The following is a 23,767-nucleotide window of genomic DNA, read 5'->3' on the forward strand; positions in this document are numbered from 1 at the left end:
TGGCTCCGAAACTCAATCCCTCTACCAATAAAACCTAACATACTGTACGCCTTCTTAACAACGCTATCAACCTGGGTGGCAACTTTCAGTGATCTATGCACATGGACACCGAGATCTTTCTGCTCATCCACACTACCAAGAATCTTACCATTAGCCCAGTACTCTGTATTCCTGTTACTCCTTCCAAAGTGAATCACCTCACACTTTTCCGCATTAAACTCCATTTGCCGCCTCTCAGCCCAGCTCTGCAGCTTATCTATGTCCCTCTGTAACCTGCAACATCCTTCCGCACTATCCACAACTCCACCGACTTTGGTGTCATCTGCAAATTTACTAACCCATCCTTCTACGCCCTCATCCAGGTCATTTATAAAAATGACAAACAGCAGTGGCCCCAAAACAGATCCTTGAGGTACACCACTAGTAACTGAACTCCAGGATGAACATTTCCCATCAACCACCACCCTCTGTCTTCTTACAGCTAGCCAATTTCTGATCCAAACCGCTAAATCACCCTCAATCCCATGCCTCCGTATTTTCTGCAATAGCCTACAATGGGGGAACCTTATCAAACGCTTTACTGAAATCCAAATACACCACATCAACCGCTTTACCCTCATCCTACTCCTACTCCTACTGAGTTTTACTTTGACCTGTCAAGTTGCTGAGTTATGGTCAAGTGTTATTTTATTCAGTTGTAAAGCAGCAACCTGATCCTTTTGTAACATGATGGTAATGTTTGAACCAGAAGGCCTGGATTCAAGCCCCACCTGCTTCAGAGGTGTGTCCTAACGTGTCTGGACATTTTGATTATCTCAAATAAGGATCTCAGAATTATCCCATCTGTGTTGGTTCTGTGAAAGAACTATCAACCCACCCCTGTTCCTTTCTCAGTTTATATCCCATTTGCTTTTGCAAGTTACTGTTGAATCTGCTTCTTTTACTCTTCATGATAGTGCATTCGATATCACAACAAATTACTGTGTAAACAAGAGCTGCAACGACAATGGTTTATGGCCTCTGAGCAGCACCAGTCATTATAGGCTTGCTGCCCTGCCCCAAGTAAGCGCATGTGCAAATGTTGGTTCTTGCTGGGTTTCCCAAGACTGGCTTCTTCTGAAATGTATAGCGCAGTTTCCTTTTGGGGAGTTTCATCACAGCACTGGAGTATTAGAGGAAGTTAAGCTCTGCCTTCTTTTCTGGCACTAACTACCTTTAGGTAAATTTCAATATTCAGTGTGAACATTTGTGAATGGATAGAAATTCATGAACAAGCGAGAGGTGATTAGGATGGCATATGAGTACAATGGGTACAGTGGGTAGTCAGATTGTGGGAGTGTGGTCAAGTCTGGTTGGGGGTGCAGTTGGGTCAAGTCAGGAGGAATACTCAGGTGGGGAGTAAACTTGATTGGGATCGCAATCAATTTGAGGTGGTAGTTGGCTGAGTTAGTGTTATCAGATGTGGCCGTGAGGCTGTAAATGAGTCAAAGAGCAGTTGGTTTGTTTCCGAGAGTAATTTGGTGGGGTGGGTCAAGGGTCAAAGGGTTTTCTGGGATTGGCTGAATGGTCAAGGATCAGGAGGCATAGTTGGGATTGTCATGAATTTTTGTCAGGGGAGGGGGAGATAACCTCATTATGAGGTTGGGTGGTGACTGACAAGGTTCAGAGTTAGTGATTTGTTGAGGGTAAGTGGGTCAGTCCTGTATATACCAACGAATAAGACATTTTTGGGGTAAACATTCTGCTAAGTGCTATTACCTTGAGAGTAACAGACTTTAACAGAGGGTCAAGGGACCACAGGAATTGACCTTTGAAGTTCAATATTTTGAGATAATTCCTTCAAAGGTCATCACATTGGAACATCTGCAGGGTTCCAATGTGCATCCTCAGTCGTACATCCAAATTCTAATAATCTGGAGTCTGGAAAATCTGGGCCAATGTGTTTGATCAATGTCTAGCAGCAATGGGCTAATATTTTATACCAGTTCAGCCGTTAACTTAGATAATATCAACTAGTGCTATATTAAATCCGACCTGAAATGTCAACTTTCCTGCTCCTCTGATGCTGCCTGGCCTGCTGTGTTCCTCCAGCTCCACACTGTATTATCTCTGACTCCAGCATCTGCAGTTCTTACTATCTCTGAGTGAGTTATAACGCCACTACGAAGCCATTTCTGAAGAAGGGTCCCGACCCGAAATGTCAACTTTCCTGTTCCTCTGATGCTGCCTGGCCTACTATGTTCCTCCAGCTCCACGTTGTGTTAGCCATTCTCAGGTTGCTTTCAAGTTGATGATAACCTAACCATCACATTGCAGCTGCAATCTTTTAAATCTCTGAAGATAATTCGATGACAACATTCAGTACAAGAAGCTTCCTCTGCCCAACACACACCATTTCACCTCTTCAAGTGGATAAGGTGGTCAAGTAGGCATATGGCATGCTTGCCTTCATCGGTCGGGGCACAGGGTATAAAAATTGGCAATCCATGTTGCAACTGTATAGAAATTTAGTTCAGCTACATTTGGAATATTGCGTACAGTTCTGGTTGCCACACTACCAGAGAGATGTGCAAGTTTTGAACAGGATACAGAAATGGTTTACCAGGATGTTGGCCAGTTTGCAGGGTATTATCTATAAGAACATAAGAAATAGGAGCAGGAGTAGGCCATCTGGCCCCTTGAGCCTGCTCTGCCATTCAATAAGATCATGGCTGATCTTTCCATAGACTCAGCTCCACTTACCCGCCTACTCACCACAACCCTTAATTCCTTTACTGTTCAAATATCTATCTATCTTTGCCTTAAAAACATTCAATGAGGTGGCCTTGACTGCTTCATTGGGCAAGGAAATCCACAGGGAATTCCTCTATGAGGAGAGGTTGGACAAACTTAGTATATTTTTACCGGAACATCAGAGACTGAGGGGCGACCTGATAGAAGTTTACAAAATTATGACAGGAAAGGATAGAATAGATAGTTTGGAATCTTTTTCCCAGGATAGAAATGTCAATTATTTGGGGACAATGGTTTAAGGTAAAAAGGGAAAAGTGTAAAGGAGATGTGAGAGGCAGGTTTTTTCTTTACACACAGGGTGGTAAGTGCTTGAAATGCTTTGCGAGAGGAGGTGGTGGAGGCGGATACAATAGCAACATTTAATAGGCACCTTGACAGATCCATGAATAGGCAGGGAATAGTGGGCTGTGTAGAGGCAGAAGGTATTTAGTTTAGAAAGGCATCATGCGTTAGCACAGGCTCGGTGGGCCAAAGGGCCTGTTCCTGTGCTGTACTGTTATTTTGTTCTTTGTTTTTTGTTCAATCTACCTTTAGTTCCCCATATTTCAACAGATCTGTAGGTTCACTGGGAACTCTCAGTTACCAGAATCCAGTTTCTCCTACTCCCATTGAATTTTTTTATAGCCCACGATTTTAGACCAGTTTCCATGTCTTACTTATCAATGTTGGATAATAAATTCAAACATCTATGACTGCTATTCTTATTTATTTTATTTTTAACCAACCTTAAGGACTCTTCACCACTTTACAGCCTATTCGTTTTAATCACACACTTCAAGTAAACAACTTCATGCAAATGGAAACTTATTTCTCACTGTATCAAAAGGGTTGCATATTTGATCTTTCTCTCAGCAATGTCCTTGTTTCCTCTCTCTTTAGAAGCAGCACCTTAGCAATCTTACCTACACTTTCAATTTTACTTGCATGCCAGTTTGACTTCTTGCTCTCTAATTTTGAATTTGAGTCAGGGATCTGACATTCTTTCAATATAGTTCTAGTTTTTACAACATTTACTTTTAGTTTTAACTTTAGCATACAGTTGGTATATAACAAACCTGGCCACACTTAAAGGATCAAAAAGTAAACAGCAAATTGTTTACCATTTAAAATTATAAAAGCATTTCTGCAGCAGATCAGGATTAAAAACAGGTTTCGCGCAGTATGTATATGTGATTTTCAACTAATTCCCATCTGCTGCTGTAATTTTAAACAGTGTTCTACCAAAATGAGAAGAAAAACATCCAGATGTAGAGTTCAAGTCAATCAAAATATGAACACAAATAATAAAGATAACAAAATATGCACTCAAGTACTACAGTACAAAAATAAGAACTCCAGTCTCCGTGATGTATAATGAGAAAATTCCTTTGTACTTCAATATTTTAACAGTGTGTCAACTTTGGTGACTTGTACGTGGCTTCAATTTAAATGGGGTTTGGGTTAATAATGATTTCTAGCTACACAGCAGTTATTGCAACAGATGCAAAGATTGCAGAGACCATGGTGGTTTAGGTGCAACTCACTTAGGTTTGAGGTTCTGCAAACTTCTGTGCCAGCTTAGCTCATTCTGTCTGAATTCTTTTTAAAACAAACAAAAACAGAAATTGCTGGAGAAACTCAGCAGATCTGGCAGGATCTATGGAGAGAAAACAGAGTTAACATTTTGAGTCCAGTTACTTTTCTCAGGATGTCTAAACTGCTTGAAATTAATAACATGTGTTATATGTGTGCAAGCTGCTCAAGGCAACATTTGTTCAGAAACAAAAAAGTGAAATGATTACTTTTTGATGACAACAGCTGAACGAAGCCCAAGAAAGGGCTAATAGGCGAGGTTCTGAAGGAGTTCATGCTCGTGTTACATTGAACCCACTCTTTCTGTTTATGCCACACAGTCTGTGGGTGGAGACAATGAGTTTTACACTAGTCTTCTCAGAAGCAAACATGTTCTGCACAGCTCTGGGAGCTCTAGTATTTATCTATGATTAGTATGTAAACAATGGCCTGGATTTTCCAATGTCCAGACAGTCATTATTCCACTGTAGGTAGGAGCTGTGCATTTCTTTGTGGAGTCTCCATTGTATAATATTCTGAAGGAATTGCCTGGAAAATTGAGGATTTCACTGGGTGAAATCTACACTTGGAATCCTCTGAAAGTCTTCATTTACAATCAGACAATTCGGAGGCGTACATTGCAATTAAATAAATAGTTACTCAGGAAAATTTAGACTATTAAATACATTGTCTAACTCCTGTATAACTATTCAACAAACCCCATGTTACTTCACGCATTCCCTAACTACACCTCCCCCAGACTGCTTCCACTCTCTAGGTCCCAACTTAACCCATCCCCTGAGACACAAATGCTCCCTATATCTCACGCAAGACTTGACCTTTCATTCTATCTCCTGCTACATGTCAAACTCCTTCAGTCCCCCTGCCCCGTACCCCAATTGTCGTAACCCAACCGTCACTCCTTGCCAGACATGATCCTATCCTATCATCCCCACCTCTCCACCACTGCCACTGGAACCTGCCACATTGGAGTTTAATCTGGAAAAATGTGAGGTAATACATTTCGGAAGATCTAATCCAGATGGAAAATATACAGTAAATGGCAGAACCCTTAAGAGTACTGATAGGCAGAGCTATCTGGGTGTGCAGGTACACAGGTCACTGAAAGTGGCAACGCAGGTGGAGAAGGTAGTCAACATGTTTGCCTTCATCAGCCGGGGCATTGAGTTTAAAACTTGGCAGGTAATGTTGCAGCTTTATAGAACCTTAGTTAGGCCGCATTTGGAATATTGTGTTCAATTCTGATCACCACACTACCAGAAGGATGTGGTGGCTTTGGAGAGGGTACAGAAAAGATTTACCAGGATGTTGCCTGGTATGGAAGGCATTAGCTTTGAGGAGAGGTTGGAGAAACTTGGGTTATTCTCACTGGAACGACGGAGGTTGAGGGGTAACCTGATAGAAGTCTACAAGATTATGAAGGGCACGGACAGAGTGGACAGTCAGAAGCTTTTTCCCAGGGTGGAAGAGTCAGTTACCAGGGGGCGTAGGTTTAAGGCACAAGGGGCAAGGTTTAAAGGTGATGTACAAGGCAAGATTTTTACACAGAGGGTGGTGGATGCCTGGAACCCGCTGCTGGGGGGAGGTAGTGGAAGCAGATATGATAGTGACTTTTAAAGGGCATCTTGACAAATACATGAATAGGATGGGTATAGAGGGATACGGTCCCCGGAAGGGTAGGTAGTTTTAATTGTGACGGGCAGCATGTCGGTGCGGGGTTGGAGGGCCGAAGGGCCTGTTCCTTTACTGTAATTTTCTTTGTTCTTTGCTGCCACTGGAGCTTACCCAAACCAGGCTGGACTTAACCCCAGCCCACCCCTTCCCCCACCCATTCCCTGCCATTGGGTGCACTCTCCCCACCATTCCCCATGGTACAGCCAATCCTCCTTCCCCCTCCACTGGACACTCCAGCATCTGCATGTGACTGTCCCTCCTCAGAATATCCAGTCCAATTTTGTTAATGCCACATCTGTAAAGGCTATACAGTCGTAAATCCTCAACTTCAGATCATTATTTAGGCCCTAGACAAAGTACAGTCAATAGAGGATTGGTGGCAACACACTGTCTCAAACAACCTTTACTCCAAAATCCTACTAGAAGTGGTAGCAGTTACCATAATGTGCCAGTAGTGGCAATCAGGGTATTACAGAAGTGTATTGGGCTTTTCCTTCATCTTACTTAATTGGGAATGTACTGGAAAGTATATTCATTAGTATAGAAGTAGAAGTTACATAATTGAACAATGACATATTTCAGTCTGATAAGAGTTTAGAACCACTGGGCTGAATGACCAATTATGGACAATTCATTAATAAACCTCACAAACAGCTTTGATCATAAATAAACAGTGATAGGATAGACACAGAGCGATGAAGCTTCTGTAAGTTAGAAAAGAAGCTCATAGGTGGAATGTTTCTTTGCAGGGCTAAACTGATGAGCAACGTCAACTCAAAGTTAGATAATAAAATGATGATGTAAAGTCTAGATTTATCAAGGACGGAAGGTTTGTGCAAGCACTCAAGAAACCTAGGTCAGAAACCTATATTTTATGAAGTTAATCTTATTGGGTTTATTGGGGGAAGCCTATCAGCAGTCCATACAGGTCCAGCTATGAGAAAGGGTATACAATAAGAGGTTTTAGGTAGTCTCAGGGCATTAGGTCAGTAAAGAGGGAATCCATACTAATACTCGTGGGTAGTTTGAGAAGTTTGAAGGCATGAGAACTGATAAGTAGAGAAAAGAGAAGAAAGTGCTCTTTGATCATGCCAGTGATCCAGCCCATCCTCAAGCAGGACTCTCTACTTCGCTGTATAATTAATCTTTTATCACCCAGACTCTGACAGTTTCTAAGCTCTGACTAATTCATCATCTCAACATCTCGATCTTTTGAGCGATGAAAGTCACTACTTAGCTCAATCCCAATGATTCCTTGGTCTTATCTGTACCTTAGGTGCAGACTGTTGCTAAGGCCAGCACCCTATTGCAGAATTAGTTTGGGAAAATGTACAAATCAAGAACTCCTATTTAACCATGATGTAGACAAGTAGTGATTAGGAATACATTTCCTCAAATTCATTTCACTAAAAGAAATAGATATTGAAGGTTAAAAAACATGTTTCAGAAATCTAGTTTCCAATTACGTGAAATATGTTAAACAGAACAAGTATAAAATGTTGCAAAACATCTTACTTTTGACCAGTTTTCACAAATTCTTTTGTGGAAGGTCCTCTGTTTGTGGCCGCAGCTCTCCCTCCAAGTCCAATTATAAGAGCTGTCAGTAAAGCACTCTTTCCACCTGGAGTCAAATAAAAGCAAGAGGTCACTGGAGTTCAAGTTTTCACATCAGCACAATTCAGGTGTAACCAGTTAAACCAACACAGAAGATTGCAGACTTTAAAAATATAGACAGCAGACAAGCTGATGTCCTTTCATGTTTGCAGTGATTTATTTTAACACTGGCTCAATTCAGAGAGTGCCTGAATAAAGCCACAGGCTCTCAAAACTGGTCATGCCCCTTCAATCAAAATAGGGAGATTCCACTGATGATGCTGATTCATGAAGCACTTTCAAATTGTATTCACTTTCTTAACCATACTGACCTTTCAAAGACACTTTTTGGAAGTATTTAAAGATCAAGAAAAAGTCTTTTTTTTTACTATGGAACGGACAAATATTCACCTGTGTAACTACTTGAAGTGATTTATAGTCTTAGCTTGGTGTCTGAGCTAAACCAGATTGGGAATTCTTCCTCATAACCTTCTTAGTTAAGTCCAAGCCATTCAGCCTTTACAGATGCCTCTTCTGGGTCCAAAGAATTATGTAACCATCACTCAGAAAAGATTAACAGAGAATCTTGCCTACTTCCAAATGGCTTACTTTGTTTTTCAATAAACATTATTTACGCCATCAATAATTCAGATTTATCAGGATTGGAAGCACTCTTCAGGTTAAAGCGCATATAGAGAGGGAGTTCATTTAGTTACATACAGTAAACTACATGAGATGATTTACTGAGTTTTACAAATACACTAAAAGAAATTAATATGCAATATACACTTCAAATGGTCAAGTATACCACTGCACTATAAAAGATGGAAAGCTAAATCTTACTTCGAATACAGATCCAAAAGTGTAATGTTATGGCAGTTACCTTAGAATATCCACTAAAATTCAAGGTTAACTATTATCTGAAATTTGCTAAGTGATTGTAAGATATCTGCTCTCCATTATGAAAGAAGACACCTATAACAATTGTTGTTTGAGGCAACACCTAAGTTTCCAGCATTCTCAAGATAATACTGTTATTAATCAGTTACCTCAAAATGAGGCTGATACAAGATTCATCCCCCTTCCATATAAGATTCTACTGTTTAATATTATTTAATTATTGGAAAAATCCCTTAGGAAGTTGTGAGATTTTACTTGGTCAAATTGTTTATAATATCTTATAATAACCATACTATGATTTTTTTTTATTCTTTATTATGTTTTATTCTTAAAAAAACACTTTTCTTTTAAAGCAAGGAACATTCAGTAATTTCTTTAGCATCAGTCACATAGCATTTGTTTCGTATCAGTGATGTTTCACTTTGTGATTGTTCATTCATCCCAATTTCATTCCTTGGTACCATTTCAGAGCACTCACTTAAACTTAGACTGTAATGTTTACATCTTAAAAATGCAATGTGTATTATATATTTTATATGAACGATCTATTCATCAGATTTTAGGTCTTATCCTGTTCCATGCATTCTTTAATTAATAGCGTGTGTGTATGTCCACATAATTTGCTAGACCTGTTTTGCCTAAAAGTGAATTGCCTGCCTTTTTTGTAAATGATTTTCATGCAGTAGAGCCATGGGTTGAGGGATCTGTTCTGTTAACCCTTACCTGTCCAAACTGAATATTTATCTTCTAAGTGTAAAGGTTTAAGCATATGTATTTAATGAGCTATATTGTTTCCCAAATATCTCTGCATTGCATATACTCTCTTTAGATTGTAAATAATTTAATTCTGATTCTTTAGCAGTCATTTTCAGTGATTTTAAATCAGGTTACTCATATGTTGAAGACCAGACTCCCTTATTAAAAATACTTCTTCTTCTTGGTTGTCAATCAATTTTTAGCTTCATAAATAAAACTGCACTCAGGTGCAGTTACCACTCAAAGAAATCAAGGAATGTTTTTCAATAGAAAGGAAAAGATATATGTTCTATTATGCAAATCAATGTTAGTAGATACTTGAAGCATACCACAACAATAGAATTGTAGAATGATTCAGTGCAAAAGAAGGCCATGCAGGTTATTGTGTCTATTGCAGTTCTTTTCAAAGGAGTTATGTAAGTAGTTTCACTGCCTCGCTTTTTCCATATTGCCCCGCAAACTTCCTCTAACGTCTGAAGTAAAATAATGCTGGAAATACACAGCAGGACCAACAGGATCAGAAGGTGAACTGTTGCATATTTCCAGTGACTTCTCTTTGTGATGGGCTCGAAAAAGAAGTATCATCTGTGGAAATCAACTAGCGAGAGCTGGATAGTGGAATGTGAGGATGGGTCAAGAGAAATTTTCATTTTGAAATCATCATATCTCAGAAACAATCAAAAGCATCCCATATAGTTAATTACTCTGAAATACAGTCACTGCTACTTTACACATAAATACAGCAGTTATTTAGCATGCACTTTCCACAATTAAAAATTATATAAATGGTCAGCTCATCACTTTTAACCTGTTACTTGAGGGTAGAATATTGGACAAATAGCAACCCTCCTGCTCTTTGAATGAGGCTGCATAACCTTTAATGTACATGTGAAGCACAAATAATACAAGGGGAAAGGGAGAAATTATGGAGAATCCAAAAATAATGCACAGAAATGTAGCTACATTCATCATAACAATAGTTATAATGTAATTGCATTTGACTTTCGATTTATTCCAGCTCATAACCAGCCTAGTTTCCTTGGAGTGCTTTGGAAGAGTTACAGTCAAACTGATGTGGGAAGGAAGGGCCAGCAGAGCTATTAGTATATTCTTCCAGAGGCACTGTATAACAAAAACCTGAAAGAAATTAATTTTCTGATTCATAGAAAGAATCATCTGATACATCAAATTTCTCAATTATGGGTTAAATGAAGGTAAGCAAATTCATTGGAGCACAACCACCTTCAAATTTCCCTCCAAGTAACACACTACACCATCATGATTATTCCTTTGATGTCACTGGGTCAACATCCTGTGACTGCTTCCCTATGTGAGTTTGTCAATGCATCGCCTGCAGCAGATCATGAAGGCATTTAACTATGTCAGTCCCAGCTTAGTTGGTAGCATGTTTACCTTCTGTCTTCAAATTCCACTTTAAGGCTGACACTCTAGAGCAGTACTGAAGACGTACTGCATTGTCAGGGATGCTGCCTTTCAGATGAAATGTTAAAATGAGGCCCTATTTGCCTTCTCTGGTGAATGCAAAAAAATCACAGGCAGCCTTTGTAAAGAAGAGTTGGTGAGCCATCCTGAGTGTCTTAACCAATTTTTATCCCTCAATCAACATCAGAGAAAAATCAGACTATCTGGTCATTAACACATTGTGGGAATTTGCCAAGTGCACACTGCCTGCTATATTTCAACATTTACAATAGGACAACACTTCAAAATACTTAATCGATTTTTAAGCACTTTGAGATGCTTGGTGATGATGAAAAGCACTATATAAATGCAAATCTTGTTCAAAGTTGGCTCACCATCAGCTTCACAAGGTTATGTGGGATGGGCAATAATGCTGCATTGTCAATGACACAAACTCAAAATGTGCAATGAAAAATACGAATTACTCAACATTTTGAAATAAAGTGCCTTTATGTAGCAAAAATGATAGAACAACATAACTGTAAAATATTATGAATAGCAAATGAACCTTATGCAGGGAGTGTTTTAACATAAAATTAGGAAGCTGATTCTTTTCTCTTCCCATGCCTAATGGTGCAGGATGCAGTCAAAAAATATGCTTATGTCTGTTTCCATAGCTTTTTCTTTATCCTGGACCAAGTTACTACTGTGTCACTAGAGGCTATGTCACTTGAGGGGTGCAACATTAGAAAACTCCATATGATAAACTTCAGTTCACCATTCCTATTAATTCACACTGCTAGCTTTATAGATCAAAATGCCTGTATGAAGATGCAAATTATTGCATCAAAAGCTGGAAAGAAAGATATTGCAGGATTGAAATTATGAGAGATGCTGATAGTTTTAAAAGACTTTTACACTTACTTCCATTGTTCCCACTCACAAAGTTGAAATGGGGCCCAAATGAAAGTTTAAGGGAACTATGGCACATGAAATTTTTCAACAAAATACTTTCAATGATTCCGACTTGACATGCATTCTGGAACAGGTAAACATGTGTTAGATGCAACCACAAGTACAACCATATATATCTGTAAATAGGAGAACATAACAATGGTTTATTTGATTTAAATAATCACAGCGCTCTGTCACATTTCCATAATATCCTTCTGCCCTCGCAAATATTTTTGTATTGACATGTTTCTTTGTTTTCTTCATAGAAGTATAAATTCTAAACACCAAATATTCAGAATAACTTTTTGCGAATCATTGTGATTAAGCACCTAGCTAGATTGAAACAATTCCAAACGTTTTTAAGTATTGCTGTAATTTCAACTACAGGGGCCTACTGGAACACTTGCTTGCCCTTTGTGGCAAGGTGCATACTTTTTAAAAAGCATCCATTGTGCTTCTGATATATACAAAAACAATGGTAAGATCAAGAAATAAATGTGTGGGTGATACAGTAAAAGGAACAGGGAGAAATAACTTCAGAGATAGTAGGAACTGCAGATGCTGGAGATTTCTGAGATAACAATGTGTAGAGCTGGATGAACACAGCAGGCCAAGCAGCATCAGTGGAGCAGGAAAGCTGACGTTTCGGGCCTAGACCCTTCTTCAGAAATGGAGAAGAATGGAGAAATGCCATTTCTCCACTTTTCTCCATTTCTGAAGAAGGGTCTAGGCCCGAAACGTCAGCTTTCCTGCTCCACTGATGCTGCTTGGCCTGCTGTGTTCATCCAGCTCTACACCTTGTTATATCAGGGAGAAATAACGATCAGTCTCACAGTATCAGTATCTAATGCATATGATGGTGTTAATGGCCCTTCACCCTTAGATATTCAAGGCTCAAAACACAGTAATCAGGTGTGTTTTACCTACAATGTTTAACATCATACTATACAAATAATCAGAATTTTATGAAATCCATCAAGTTGACAAATTGTGTACTCTGCACATTTAACTTTCACGTATTTCAGCTCCTACTCAGGGATCAGATTCAGATATGGCCATCCACTAAATGCATCTGATTTTCTTACTTTTATGTTTTGTTTGGAAAGCTTACTTCCCTTTTGGATTTCCTCTACTTCCCAACACAAACTTTCTGAATGGCGGTTCTGACTTCAAAGACTCCTATGATTGCAAAAGAAATGTCATACCACCTATTTCCTGCTAGAAAATGTCCCACCTAGACAGTCAGGCCTAAATCAGTGATAAATATTCACCCAGGGTGAACGTGGATAACTCATGCTGTGTTCACCACACATTGCAGTTTTCTCATTTCTCTTGCTGGTTTCTCTCATATCAGATTCCTCTGTGCTTCCAGTATTCAATTTCTTTGTAGGTATAGTTCCTTCACAAAAATTTTTCATTCGTTTCGACATTGTGAAGGGCAGGTCCTGAAAATGTAGAAAAGTTGCCAAGTTATTGGATTGTGGATAGGTTTACATTAGAAATTTGAACTGCATCAATTTGGATAGAATTTAAGCTCAGGGTCTACTTTAGGGATTTTGTCATTTCTTAGAAATCTGTAAAATGTTTTATAGATCCGGACTTTTAGAGCAATCAGATCATTTTTGAGCTCTACAAGACAATAATATAATTAATGAAAAGTCAAGTACCATTTAACATTCTACCTCATCCGACAATATATAAAAAGTCTTATCTTTCATAATGAACATAACATGAAAGGGCACTGTACTACTTAGTGAATACTTACGACAAACCTTGGGAATTTGTTGATGATATCAAGTGTTGATACTTCTACTGTAATAATTTGTACTGAATGTAATTATTGTAGTCTATCAAGATTTATGTCAATTTAAAATGGTAAAGATAATGTGACAGACAACAATTCAAGGCACTTTTTGTTCATCTGATTTACACTTGCCCATAGTCTTTCTAAAACACTGGCAGTTGTGACAGTTAGAAATTCATTTTAATGCTGTTCGATGGGAATCTGGGACTTGTATGAACAAAGCAAACAATGATGTATCTCCTTAAGCAGTCAGAAAGAAGAATCCCTATTGGCCACGCAGCAAGCTACTGTCCATGCCATGCCATTACTGAAGAACCAGCAAGATATCAAAGGTGGAGTCAAAAATTGCAACGCTTGGCCACCTTACAGAAGTTATCTTAGCAAAGGGAATTGAAGCATACTCCAGTGTTTCCAATGTTGAGGAAACTTACTGCTTGTGATAGCTGGTAAGATTCTAACAAAAGCCCCACTCAAATGGCAGATTATATAGCAAACAAAGTGTAATGGCACAATTTAATTTTTCCACTAAAAGAAATTTTAAAAAGTTTATCATTTAAAAATACATATGATCAAGCAGAACCAGCATAGCTTCATGAAGGGGACAGTCCCCAGGGCCTAATGGGAGCTATCCCAGGATGCTGAGGGAGATGAGGGAGGAGATTGCTGGGGCCTTGACAGAGATCATTGTATCCTCTTTAGCCATAGGCAAGGTCCCAGGAGACTGGAGAATAGCCAATGTTGGTCTTTGTTCAAGAAAGGCAACGGAGATATTCAAGGAAGTCATAGGCCAGCGAGCCATACATCAGTTGTGGGAATATTATTGCAGAAGATTCTCAGGGACAGCATTTGTTCACATTTAAAAAGAATGGACTTATTAGAGATAGTCAGCATGGCTCTGCGTAGGAGGTCTTGCATTACAAATTTGATTAATTTTTTTGAGGAAGTGATGAAGATGATTGACGACGGTAAGCCAGTAGTTATTGTCCACATGGATTTTCCTGAAACATTTGACAAGGCCCCTCATGGTATGCTAGTCCAAACAATTAAGTCATATGGGATACACAGTGAGTTCGTAAGTTGGATACAAAATTGGCTTTGTCATAGCAGTTAGACTGTTGCTGTGGAGGGGTGTTTTTCTGACTGGGGGTGAGTGACAAATGGCGTTTCACAAGGATCAGTGCTGGGGCCTTTGTTGTTTATAATATATATAAAAATGATTTGGCTGAGAATGTAAGGGTCAGATAGTTAGTTTACAGACGACACAAAAATTGGTGCAGTTGTGGATAGTTAGGAGGGTTGTGAAAGGATGCAGCAGGACACAGATTAGTTAGAAACTTGGCAGAGAAATGGCAGATGGAGTTTAATCCAGGCAAGTGAGGTGATACATTCTGAGAGGTCAAATGGAAAAGGAAAGTACACAGTAAATGGCAAGATCCTTAGGAGCATTAATATACAGAGGGATCTTGGGGTGCAAGTCCATAGCTCCCTGAAAGTGGTGACACAAGTGGTGAAGAAGGCATACTGCATGCTTGCCTTTATCGGTCAGGGCACTAACAAATCATGTTATAGTTATATAAAAGTTTAGTGAGGCCACGTTTGGAGTATTGTGTGCAGTTCTGATTGCGAGACTATAGGAAGGATGTGGAGGCTTGAGCGACAATATAAAAATGGTTTACCAGGATATTGTCTGGATTGGAGTGTATTACCTATAAGGAGAGGTTGGACAAACTTGGTTTGGGTCAGACCGTTGGGATTTCTCTTCCATCTACTGCCACATCCAGTTCTGGATCTACAGTTCCTCAGAAATTCAGCCCAATATGTCAAGTTAAAGTTAACAGTCAGTCTAATCACTTGCTAAGTAGAGATTTTGAAATGTCTCCTTCACTCTTTCTTCAAACAACGCAGAAAAACAAAACAAAATAAAGTTGAAAGTCCTACTACTGGAAGCTGAAGAAAAAGGCTGGGCTAATGGATGAATGCACAAGGGCAAAGCTGTACATACTGATCATGCTCACTCTGCAAACTCTGCTGTCAGGTAGCACACAGCCAAAGCTCTGAACAGATATTATTGTCCTGAAACTTTAAGTGCAGGTAATATCATTAACATGTACCATAAAATCTCACCACTGCTAACCTACGCTGGAGTATCCTGGTTTTGTTATTAGAATTGGCTTTATAGCTGTGACTGAAGAGTGGCATAACAAATTAATAGTTAACAAATTGTTTCACTTCTAGGTTTCTGCACAGATTAAACTTAATGTGTTTAATCATCTATGGCAGCAAATCACTAAATTACATCATACAAAAAGAATGAATTAAAGGTCAGCAGGAGGAGGAAGTCTCTTGCTAAAATAGGATTTCTTGTGTCACCCTCAAGTTTTATCAAGAGATTATATCTGATCCTTTCAATTACAGCATCTAACTGTGTGAGAAATTGTTCAGTGTAAGAAATAGTTGCATTTTCATTACTTTAAACTTTCAAAAATGTGGGATCTGCTTTGATCAAGGTAATTTTGAAATGTATAAATCAAAGGTAGCTGTAGTGCAATGGCCAGAAGTGATGCTGCTTGTCTTAAGCACAGTCCTGTGTCAAAGCATAATTATAGTCAAACACACAGTGACACTGACATCAAAAATTACAGATTAAAATTACGTTACTGAACAGCATCTCAACAGAAAAAAAAAACTTGCGATGAAGAATAGAGAATACTACACAACAACGCATTGAAGCCAAAGCCTAAATTTTGAAATCAGTAATGCAAGGGTAATGCATGTTGCTGGCCCAACACCTCAGAGAGCTCCTGAGCACTGATTTCCTTTATTCAATGAGACTTTGAATCTGGTGCTATCCACAGGTGCCCAACAGCAGGATCATCTGACAAGCTGATTCAAGGATTTTCAGACAAAAAAAACAGTGAAACAGAATTATGTTATTTACTTGGAACTAAAGTAGAACCTGAAATATCGTGGACCAGCTAAAATATAAAATGAAATTTTATAATATTTTTAAAATCATGGAATTATTAGATGCACTTTTGATCAATACTTTTAAAATTAGTTTTTCAATGAGGTTATTTCCCAGATATTAATCCACTTAGCCTACACATCTTTGGGCACTATGGGCAATTTAGCATGGCCAATCCAATCCACCTTACCTGCACATCTTTGGACTGTGGGAGGAAACCCACACAGATACAGGGAGAATGTGCAAAATCTACACAGACAGTCACCCAAGGCTGGAATCAAATACAGGCACTGTGAGGCAGCAGTGCTAATCACTGAGCCACCATGTCACCCATGTCAAACCATGGTTTTTAAATCTATCGACTACAAGCCTGAACTGAATGTTAAAATCAGAGACTTTTCTCATTTTTTAAAAGAAATTATTTAAGTTTTAGTCTATCTAAACTGATCTTTATAAAATTATAAAACACATGCATGCGCTGCTTTTTATATAAGGGGATATATCAAGGTAATTTTCCGCATGGTCAGGCAGATGGCAGCATTGTAGCTGTACTGTAACAGCTTAGCTAGGGGAACAGCAAATTTTGGACTGCAGATCTTCAGTATTAGCATGAGATGTTGTCAAAACCTATAGTCTTTGCAATGTCCAGTGCCTCCAGACATTACTTGATATTCCATGAAGTGAAGAAAATTGACTGAAGTTTGGCATCTGTGATATTGCAGGGGTCTCTGGGGAAGCTGGGATCTACTTGGCACTTCTGGCTGAAGATGGTTACAAATGTTTCAGCCTTACCTTTTGCACTGATAGAGGGCTTACCCATCTTTGAGGATGGGGATATTTGTGGAGCCGCCTCCTCCTCCAGTGAACTGTATAATTATCTACCACCATTCGCGACTGGATGTGGCAGGACTGCAGAGTTTAGATTTAACCCTATGATCGTTGAATCACATAGCTCTGCCCATCTGACCTTGAAGGGAATTCTGTGTAAAAAGAAAAGCCTCCTGAGGGTTAAATCACAAGGATAGATTACACTAGTGAGGGCTGGAGCTCCTGGAATTTAGAAGATGTTAAAATGTTATGGGGAAAATCTAATGTAGTTTGAGGAAAATTATTTCTAATATTTGGAAAACAGGAGTAGACTGAATAATTTGAGCTGGACACCTAGAAATGGATTAAAAATGTCTTCATTCCAGGATTGTAAAAGTTTGGAAGTCTCTTGAACAAATAATTAGCTAGTAACCAGGTAAATTGTAAACTCTAAATTAGAGATTTTATTCATTTCTCTGAACCATGCATATTGGAGGATATGGAAGCAAAGGAAGGCATATGGAATTGGATACAGTTCAACCATGATTCCATTGAACAACTGAACAATGATTTAGAGACTGCAGATGCTGGTGTCAGAGACAATACAGTACGGAGCTGGAGGAACACATCAGGCCAGGCAGCATCGGAGGAGCAGGAAAGTTGATGTTTCGGGTCGGGATCCTTCTTCAGAAATGGGGGAGGGGTAAAGGAGCTGGAAAATAAATAGAGAGAGGAGGGGTGGGGCTGGGGAAGGTAGGGGGCATGGTGATAGGTGAGTGCAGGTAGGGAGTGATAGGGATTGGTCAGTTCGATGGGTGGGGTGGATAGGTGGGAGAGGTTGTGTCGGGTCAAGGAGGCGGGGATGAGAGGGATGGTTGGACATGGGATGAGGCTGGGGGTTCAGAGATTTTAAAACTGGTGATTTCCATGTTTAGGCCATTGGGCTGTAGGGTCCCGGGGTGGAATATGAGGTGCTGCTCCTCCAGTTTGCAGGTGGTGTCATTGTGGCAGCGGAGGAGGCCCAGGATGGACATGTCACCCAGGAAGTGGGAGGGGGAGTTAAAATGGTTGGTGACCTGAAGGTGTCGTCATTTGTCACATACAGAGCACAGATGATCTACAAAACGGTCTCTGAGTCTATGCTTGGTCTCACCGCTGTACAAGAGGCCACATCAGGAGCAGCGGATACAGTAGACCGAGTTGACGGATGTACAGGTGAACCTCCGTCTGATATGAAAAGTTTGCTTTGGGCCTTGAATGGAGGTGAAGGGGGAGGTGTAGGGGCAGGTGTAGCACTTCCTGCGGGTTGCAGGGAAAGGTGCTGGGGGTGGTGGAGATAGTGGAGAGAATGGAGTGGACGAGGGAATCGCGGAGAGAGCGGTCCCTATGAAAGGCGGATAGAGGTGAAGAGGGAAATATCTCTGGTTGAGGGGTTGGATTGTAGGTGGCAGAAGTGGCAGAGAATGATACGTTGGATGCGAAGGTTTTTGGGGTGATATGTGAGGACAACGGGGATTCTGTATTTATTTTTGTTGGGGGAGGGGGTTTGAGGGCAGAAGTACGGAAAATGCAAAAGATGCAGTTGGGAGCATTTTTGATCACCGGACGGGGGAAGTTGCAGTCCTTGAATTAGGAGGACATCTGGGATGTTCGGCAGTGGAACGTTCCATCTTGGGAGCAGATGCGGTGGAGGCAGAGGAATTGTGAGTAGGGGATCTAATTCTTGCAGGAAGGTGGGTGAGAGGAGGTGTATTCTAGGTAGCTGTGGGAGTTGGTGGGCTTGAAATAGGTGTCAGTTTCGAGGCGGTTACCAGAGATAGAGACAGAGAGGTCCAGGAAGGAGAGGGAGGTATTGGAGATGGTTCAGGTGAATTTGAGGTTGGAGTGAAAGGTGTTAGTAAAGTTGATGAATTGTCCAAGCTCCTCATGAGAGCATGAAGCAGCACTGATACAGTCATCGATGTAGTGGAGGAAGAGGTGGGGGATAGTGCCAGTGTAAAAGCAGAAGAGGGACTGTTCCACGTATCCTACAAAGAGGCAGGCATAGCTTGGGCCCATGTGGGTACCCATGGCCACCCTCTTAGTCTGTAGGAAGTGGGAGGAGTTAAAGGAGAAATTGTTAAGGGTAAGGACAAATTCTATTAAGTGAGTGAGGGTGTCTGGTTGGGCCTGCAGGAGAGGATGAAGCGGAGGGGTTTTAGGCCATTTGTGTGGGGGATACAAGTGTATAGGGATTGGATGTCCATAGTGAAGATGAGGTGTTGGGGTCCAGGGAATTGGAAGTCTTGGAGGAGATGGACGGCACAGGTGGTCCCAGATGTAGGTGGGGAGTTCATGGACCGGAAGGAAAAGACAGTGTCAAGGTAAGCGGAGATGAGTTCAGTGAGGCAGGAGCAAGCAGAGACAATGGGTCATCCGGGGCAGTCAGGTTTGTGGGTTTTGGGAAGGAGATACAAACAGGTGGTGCAGTGTTGGGGAATGACAACACCTTCAGGTCACCAACTGTTCTAACTCCCTCTCCCACTCCCTGGGTGACGTGTCCATCCTGAACCTCCTCCAATGTCACAATGACACCACACGCAAACTGGAAGAGCAGCTCCTCATATTCTGCCTTGGGAGCCTACAGCCCGATGTCCATCTTCTCTCCCACCTATCCGCCCCACCCATCCCACTGGCCAATCCCCACCACTGCCTACCTGAACTCACCTATCACCACCCCACCTACCTTCCCCAGTCCCACCCCTCCTCTCTCTATTTATTTCCCAGCTCCCTTCCCCCTCCCCATTTCTGAAGAACGGTCCCAACCCAAAATGTCAACTTTCCTGCTCCTCTGATGCTGCCTGGCCTGCTGTGTTCCTCCAGCTCCACAACTGTGTTGAACAATGGCTTATGCTTGTTCCTATATTCCTATGGTATGTGCAGAAGAAACCAGGCTGAGAAATAAGAGGCTGTAATGGAGATGTTAATAGAATGCAAGGCCAGGAGAAAGATAGTGGTTAAATTAACTGCTACCAATTCACAGGAAACTGAAGTCAGCAAACAAGCAAAGTGCAAACATTGTATAATCTAGAAAAGGCCCTCAAACTGTAAACATTGAAGAAAATGTATTACAAAGGGGAAAATTTAATCATTTATTTCGATCCCATAAACAAACACAAGTACAGAAAATGTTTATATAGCAGTTTTAGCACAATGAACCACCTCAAGATGCTTCAAAGCAGCATTATAAAATAATCTGGTACTGAGGAGGTTTTAGAACAATGGCCTTTCAGCAGAACCATTGTAATGATGGATCATCGATCTGAAACATTCATCTCCCAACATGTGGTCTAATCTGCTGAGTACTCCCAGCATTTTCATTCTTATTTTGTTTCAGTGGTGAGCACTTACCGTTTTTCCTTCTGCAGCACTCATAAAAGCATAGAGTGCAAACTGTCAACCATCTCGTTTCTCCCTGGGTCTGAATTCGGCCGGTTCCTGCAACTAAGGAGAGATCAAATAAAGATTTTTCTTGTAGTTTCAAACGTTACTGAGGTGTAGCCTTGTCAAGGCGGGATGTCAATTTTATCAGCATTGCAGTAGTAGTCTTGTGGCTCACTGTTGAGTTTGGTAAAGGTTAAACTACATCTATCTTGGCAGCATCTTCTTTGTGGTGTTCTCTCTTCCTGTGCACAGACAACACAGATAGGGTCTTGTTTAATTTTGTGGATTGTGGCAGACATCACATCATAAAATCTTCAGAGAATCTCACAGCTGTATTCTCATGTCCTGAACTGCACGAAATCATGTCTAAAACAAAAACAGTCTGAACTATGTTAGAAAATAACTTAATAACAAACTTTTAAGGCAACCTCCAGAGCAAAAACTTCAGAAAATCTCATGACAGAAAGAAAATGGTGTGGAATCGGAGATGGTGCCACTGCAGATATGCAACTCCTGGGATTAACATGGCTATATAAAAACAAGACCTGGAAGCAGGAGCAGGCAATTTAACCCCTTGAACCTGCTCCATCATTTGACACAATCGCGGCTGATTTTATCTCGGCATGAATACCACTTTGTTGCCTGCTCTCCATAACTCTTTAACCTGTTACTAACTTAAAATCTATTGCTTCCTTAAATTTACTCAATGTCCCAGTATCCCCCACGCTTCACAGATTCATGACCTCTAGAGAAGTAATTTCTCCTCATCTCTATTTTAAATCTGCTACCCTTTATCCTAAAACTAACCTCTCATTCTAGATTACCTCACATGAGAAAACATCCTTTCTATCTCTATTTGCATCTTACATACCTTAATTAGATCTCGTCATTCTTGCAAACTTCAGAGAGTACAGGCTTCAACTGATCAATCTCTGTTCATAAGACAAACCCCTCATCTCTGGAATCAATCTAGTGAATCTCCTTTGAACTATCGCCAATGCAGTTATATTCCTTTTCAAGTAAGGCAACCAAAATTGTACAGTTGCAGCAACACTTCCCTACTTAGCAACAAGTACCAATAAACTCCATTTGCCTTCCTTATTGTCTGCTATGTCTGCGTACTATTCATGTATGAGGACAGCCAGATCCCTCTACACCGAAGCACCAAAGGTTTCTCTCCATTTAGATAATAAGTTGTCTTCTTATTCCTTCAAACAAAATTGATAACTTCACACGTACCCTTTATCCTTAATCTTTATCTGGCAAATTTTGACTCATTCACCTATCCTATCCATATCTATTTGTAATTTTTAAAATTTCTTCATTGCAACTTAGTTTCCTACCTATTTTAGTGTCATTGGCAAGTTTGGCCATATTACTTTCTGTGCTTGCATTCAAGTCATTCATCCTCATTGTAAATAGTTGGGGCCCCATGGACCGAGCCCTATAGCATCCCACTAGTCACATCTTGCCAACAAAAAGAGGAGCCATTTATCCCGACTCTCTACCTCCTGTTATGTGAAGGGACAATATCTATGAAAGCCAAACAAAAAACAGAGAATGCTGGAGAATCTCAGCAGGTTTTTGATTTGATTTGATTTTTTATCGTCACATGTACCTAAGTACAGTGAAAAGTTTTGTTTTTCATGCAGTACAGGCAGATCATAACATACAAGGATATACAGATCATTGGGTGATTGAACAGAGCGATCAACATTAGATTTGAAATTTAAGAAGTCCATTCAGCAGTCTAATAACAGCAGAGAAGAAGCTGTTCTTGAATCTGTTGGTACATGTGTTTAAACTTTTGTATCTTCTGCCTGATTGAAGAGGTTGGAAGAGAGTATTACTGGTGTGGGAGGGTCTTTGATAATGTTGACTGCCTTTCTGCGACAACAAGAAGTGTATATGGAGTCAATGGATGGGAGGTTGGCTTATGTGATGATCTGGGCTAAGTTCACAACTTTCTGTAGTTTCTTACAATCCTGGGCACAGCAGTTGTTGTACCAAGCAGTTATGCATCCAGACAGAATGCTTTCTATGGTGCAGAACGCTTAGGAGCATTGACATACAGAGGGATCTGGGCCTACAAGTCCACAGGTCCCTGAAGGTGGATAATGTGGTCAAGAAGGCATATAACACGCTTGCCTTCATTGGCCTGGGCATTGAGTATAAAAGTTGACAAGTTATGTTACAGCTGTATAAAACTTTAGTGGGGCCACATTTGGAATATTGTGCGCATTTCTGGTCACCACACTACAGGAAGGACGTGAAATGCTTTCGAGAGGGTGCAGGGAAGGTTTACTAAGATATTGCCTGGTCTGGAGGGTTTTGGCTATGAGGAGAGATTGGATAAACTCAGTTTGTTTTCACTGAAAAGATGGAGGCTGAGGGGCAACCTGATGGATGTCTACAAAATTATGAGAGGCATAGATAGGGTGGATAGTCAGAGGCTTTTTCCCAGGATAGAAAGGTAAATTACAAGAGGGCACAGGTTCAAAGTGAGAGGGGGAAAGTTCAGATAAAAATTGCGGGGTAATTTTTTCATACAGAGGGTGGTGGGTGCCTGGAATGCACTGCCAGTGGAGGTGGTAGAAGCAGGCACGTTAGCAACATTTAAGGCATATCTTGATAGACACACGAACAGGATGCAAACAGAGGGATAGAAACCCCACATGGGCAATAAGTAGCGGGTCTATATAAGGATTAGAAATCGGCAAAGGATTGGTGGACCAAAGAGCCTGTTCCTGTGCTGTATTGTATTGTATCCGTCAAACACAAACATTCAAAGAATTCATCAACATCTTTAAAATATTTGTTTGCAAGGGTTTAAAAATACTGAGCTATTCCATGTTGTATCTGATGTCATGGGGAAAAGGTGAATAGGGTGAATTTTAAATTAGGATTACTTTCCCCTTCGTAAGCCTGAGATATTCAGGTTTTGGTTGATTTACTTCTTTTTCTGTTTAGTCCCACCACCTATTGAGGTAAGCCAAAATATGGTCCTGGCTTTTAGATCTCTGATATGTGAAATAAAACAACAGCAAAAACCTTTAAAAGAAATCAAAAATTGGCTTTATCAGCAAAACATTCAAAATGCAGGG

At 40.4% G+C, this 23,767-nt stretch overlaps 1 protein-coding gene across 1 annotated transcript in view; it reads right to left on the reverse strand.

Annotated features, from left to right (window-relative positions):
* Window positions 1-20,731, reverse strand: part of LOC109936086 (structural maintenance of chromosomes protein 6-like) — a 105,406-nt gene extending 84,675 nt beyond the window's left edge. The window contains exons 1-4 of the mRNA XM_048597115.1: window positions 20,631-20,731; window positions 12,936-13,109; window positions 11,635-11,749; window positions 7,555-7,660 (exon numbers count right to left, since the gene is read on the reverse strand). Coding sequence (XP_048453072.1) covers window positions 7,555-7,660; window positions 11,635-11,749; window positions 12,936-13,109; window positions 20,631-20,654 — 419 coding nt within the window. The 5' untranslated portion in view covers window positions 20,655-20,731. The remainder of the gene's footprint in view (window positions 1-7,554; window positions 7,661-11,634; window positions 11,750-12,935; window positions 13,110-20,630) is intronic.
* Between the last annotated feature and the right edge of the window lie 3,036 nt (window positions 20,732-23,767).

Source organism: Rhincodon typus, chromosome 5, assembly GCF_021869965.1.
Source record: "Rhincodon typus isolate 14 chromosome 5, sRhiTyp1.1, whole genome shotgun sequence".
Lineage (NCBI taxonomy): Eukaryota > Metazoa > Chordata > Chondrichthyes > Orectolobiformes > Rhincodontidae > Rhincodon > Rhincodon typus.